The sequence below is a fragment of the Carlito syrichta genome, unplaced genomic scaffold, assembly GCF_000164805.1.
Source record: "Carlito syrichta isolate Samal-C Ts95f unplaced genomic scaffold, Tarsius_syrichta-2.0.1 Scaffold306837, whole genome shotgun sequence".
NCBI classification, from domain to species: Eukaryota; Metazoa; Chordata; class Mammalia; order Primates; family Tarsiidae; genus Carlito; species Carlito syrichta.
Window position 1 is genome coordinate 248,392 of NW_007250933.1, and position 4,408 is coordinate 252,799.

The 4,408-nt window shown below is 45.1% G+C and overlaps 1 protein-coding gene across 3 annotated transcripts in view; it reads right to left on the reverse strand.

The window, feature by feature from the left end:
* Positions 1-3,264: 3,264 nt before the first annotated feature.
* The window catches only part of CIART (circadian associated repressor of transcription), a 4,578-nt gene continuing 3,434 nt past the window's right edge, over positions 3,265-4,408 (reverse strand). For all 3 annotated transcript variants that reach the window (XM_008063428.1, XM_008063429.2, XM_021715209.1), the window contains exon 6: positions 3,265-3,926. In XM_008063428.1, the coding sequence (XP_008061619.1) occupies positions 3,399-3,926 (528 nt within the window). In that variant the 3' untranslated portion in view covers positions 3,265-3,398. The remainder of the gene's footprint in view (positions 3,927-4,408) is intronic.

Consider the following 4,408-nt stretch of genomic DNA (forward strand, 5'->3'; position numbering starts at 1 on the left):
CAAAAAAAAAAAAAAAAAAAACCAGAAAGTGGTAAAGTAACATTTTTGAGAGGCTGCTATATACCAAACCCTGTACTAGGTGTTTTATGTACATGACTGCATTTGATGGAATAAAGGGCTGAAACTGAGCTACATATCATGTATAACAAATAATTGAGATGGACTTGAGTCAGTCATGGAAAGAGAGGAGGGTTTAGATGACAGAAACAGGAAAGGCTGGGCAAGGTGAAAAGCATGCACAAGAGCTCAGAGGCAAAAAGATATACAGTGTTCAAAGGTAAATAAGAAAACTGCAACAGAGGGATCATGCAGAGAAGTTGAGGAGAAATAGAGACCTTGACTACAGATTTTGGACTTTCTTCTCAAAGAACTGAGGAGCCATTGGAGGATTTGAATAGGGAATGACATGCAAAGCACTGGTCTGGGAAAATCAATCCGTTATCAGTGAGAAGAGATTAGAGGTAAGAATGACTATTGCTGTAGTAAAAGTCTGGACCAGAGTGGTGGCAATGGAATGAATAGGAAGAAATTAATTTTTTTTTGAGTTGGAGTCTCACTCTGTTGCCCGGGCTGGAGTGCAGTGGCACGCTCATGGCCACCGGCAGCCTCTACCTGCCGGCTTCAGGCGATCCTTCTGCCTCAGCCTTCCAAGTAGCTGTAACTACTGGCTCACGCCACCACGACTAGCTAATTTTTTTTTAATGATTTATCATAGAGACAGGGACTTGCCAAGTTGCCCAGGCTGATCTTGAACCCCTTGGTTCAGGCAGTCCTCTCGTCTCGGCCTCCCAAAGTGCTGGGATTATAGGCATGAGTCACCACACCCGGCTAAGAAATGGATGTTAACAGATCTCCCAAATAAAGAATAAAAAGTATTTGGTGGCCTGAATGGCACCATTTTAAACCTAGCTATCCAGAAAAACAATGGTACCATAGGTAGCACTAACAGAAGAGGAGACGGTAAAAAGGAGAAGCACAAGAATAAAATGCTTGATGATTCCTGGAAAATACACCAAACGGGAAACCAAGAGTTCTGTACCATACATTGCATTGTCTTGGACAAGTCACCTAAGTTTCCTCATCTATAAAATTAAGAGGTTGGGTTGAATTAGATATCCGAGAGGTACATTTTGACTCTAAAATGCTGAGATTTTCAATGTTTTTCAAGTGTTAGCAATATTTTTAAAAAACTGTCCAGAAGAAATGTAAACATTCACTGTGCCATCTCAGGGGAAAGGTTAGGACTGGAGTGAAGCTTTAGCTGTCTTCTAAGCTGAAGCAATAATTCAAGCCATGAAAGAAGAAGAAACCTTTTGTGAAAGAACGTAGTCAGAGAAAAAGGCCAAACCTAGAGAAACACCCACACTTTGGCAGGGGTGGGGCCATTAAGGAAGCTAGACATTGCTGCCAGATAGTTAAGAGGAGAATGAGGATAGTGAGCTGTCATGGGATCCTAAGGAGGAGAATTTCAGTAGGCAGCATCAAGAGTGTCAGATGATACAGAGCAGGAAGGACAATGCCTTTGTAAAGGCTTCAGCTGTTGATTAGGTGGAAGTTATATTATAATACTGATTCTGGCCTCATCAGTGATTGCAAAAGGTGCAAAAAAGGTGAAAGCAGTGGAAGCTAGGCTACAAGGGGTTAAATATTGACTGGTATGAAGGAATCAGAAAGAGTAGATGACTGTCAAGAATTATGGAAAAATAAGAAAGAGGACATTTAGCCTCGAGTGTATTCAAGTAGGAGGGATCTGATATTTGCAGGAGGAATAAATGTTATGGGGAACAATTTGAAGTTACATGGTAAAGAGGGGATACATGACGAAGTAAATGTTCCAGAGGTGAAAGATAATCAAAATCACAAATGGAGAGGTTATCTTAGAAACAAGGCCATATTCACTGAGAGAAGCCTTGAGAAATGGGGGAAAGAGTATAAAACTAGCTGTGAGAGACATACTGCCAGGTGTGGTGGCTCAAACCTGTAATCCCAGCACTTTGGGAGGCCGAGGCAAGAGGATTGCCTGAGCCCAGAGGTTTGAGACCAGCCTAGGCAATTTGGCAAAACCTTGCCTCTCCAATAAATAACTAGCCAGGCATGGTGGCGCATGCCTGTAGTTCCAGCTACTTGGAAGACTGAAACAGAAGGATCGCCTGAACCCAGCAGATCTAGGCTGTGGTGGCTATGAATGTGACACTGCACTCCAGCCTGGGTGACAGAGTGAGACTCCGACTCAAAAACAAAGGAAACATGCTAAGGAGCCAAAGAACAATGACTAAGATGACAGTGGCCAGATCCTCTACAGAGGCTTAGGATGGGGACAGAAATAGTTTGGGTGGAAAGTGGGACAAATCAGAGAGAGTAATATACATGGATACAATCATGGACTTTATTTTTGCCTCCTTACACAGTGGACTAGCTATCCTTAGTCTATCTAGAGTACATCTAGATCGAGTACATCTAGATGCAGCTTTTTTTTTTTTTTTTTTTGAGTTGGAGTCTTGCTCTGTCACCCAGGCTGGAGGGCAGTGATATGCTCAAAACCACCACAGTCTTGACTTGCTGGGCTCAGGTGATGCTTCTGCTTCAGTCTTCCAAGTAGCTGGAACTAAAGGCAGGCAACATACTGGCTAATTTTTAAAAATTTATTGTAGAGATGAGGTCTCACCAAGTTGCCCAGGCTGGTCTCGGTCCCATGGGCTCAGGCAACTCTCACCTCAGCCTCCCAAACTGCTGGGATTATAGGCGTGAGCCATTGCACCCAGCCAGATGCAACTTTTTGAATAAGGACAAGGCCCAGTGTCTGAGGGGTCCCTCTCCCTCCTTAAAGCAGGCAACCACAGTGGCTGTTTTGGCTCTTGAGTCTTTCTCTGGCAGCAGAAACTTACATATGCACATACTTACAAACATCAACAGTGCCCATCAAAGCAGAGATATTCCAGAGCAGAAGAACCTGCTAGTCTGGGCTAGCTGGAAGATTACACGGGTGAGAGACACAAAGGTAAAGGTACTAGTCTCTGAGCCTGAAGGGAAAAATAAACCAAACTCAGAATGCTGTAACTTTCCCAAGGGCATTCCCTAGGAAAACAGCAGCAGAGAGTTCCTTTCCTTCTCCCATAGGACTTATATTGTCCCATCCAGACTCTAACTTGGTGGAGCTCATGTTCTCAATAATTCCTGTCCCTGTCCCTTTTCTTCTTTTCTGCAGCTTAGACCATAAAGACTGGTATTTGAGGCAAAGTCTTCGATTTCCCCCAATCAGCAAACTGTTTAGGTAAAAAACGTCTTTAATCAGAAAGGATTTATCGTCCCTCAATGCAAATACACACATTAGAAGTAAAAACATATACATACATATTTACACAAATGAGAAACCAGAGAGGACAGTCACATGCCCTGGGTTAGGGGTTAAGAAGGTGAGCATCAGGAGCAACTGGAGGATGGCTTCTCATCTGCTCTAGGTGTCCTACAGTCATCTCTCTGGCCAGGGTGGGTAAGCTGGAAGGAGACAGGGTGTGGCTCCAGTCTGATGGCAAAGTTACTGGCAAACTGTAGCAACGAGGCCCCTCTCCAGATAGTTTCATAGGATCACCAGGGATGACAGGGGATGCTGTGGTAGGTGGAACTGGAGTGCTTGGGGCAGAGTGGGTGAAGGGCTGCTGCACTCCATGCTGGAGGAAGAGGATGACACCAATGCTGGTACCAGCGCCTAAAGGACCATGGCTGAAGGAGATGGTAGCTGGGGAACTGAGAGGGGGGTTGCAAATTGGAGTGGTATGGATCCAGGTGAGGTTCATAGCTGGCCATTCTGTGAGATGCCAAGGCTGCTTTGGTTTCAAAACTAGATGTCCTAGATGTGCCTGGTCTATCTTTTCCACAGGAGGTGCAGGAGAGGCAGCAGCTGAATCACTGTGGTGGCTTGGAAAATGCTGGGGAGGAGAGAAATGAGAAAAAAAAACTGTGGAAAAAGCTTTTGGATGAGCTCTACATAGTTACTTAAACCTCTGCTTTCCTCGGGAAGTCAGTTTCAATGTAAACATACCTTGTTTTATCCAACATACATTCTTGCCAGACCATGACTAAATAAAATTTTGAGTAATCAAATTATTCTTCCATCTATTCAAAAAATAGTGAGCCGGGCTCGGTGGCTCAGCCTGTAATCCCGCGCCTTTGGGAGGCTGAGGTGAGTGGATTGCTTGAGCCCGCGGGTTCGAGACCCGCCTGGGCAGGTAAGACCTCATCTCTACAATAAATCAAAAAATTAGCTGGGCATGGTAGCGCGCGCCTGTAATTCCGGCTACTTGGAAGGCTGAGGCGGAAGGATCGCCAGAGCCCAGCAGGTCGAGGCTGCAGTGGCCGGGAGCGGCCACTGCACTCCAGTCTGGGCGACAGAGTGAGACTCCAACTCAAA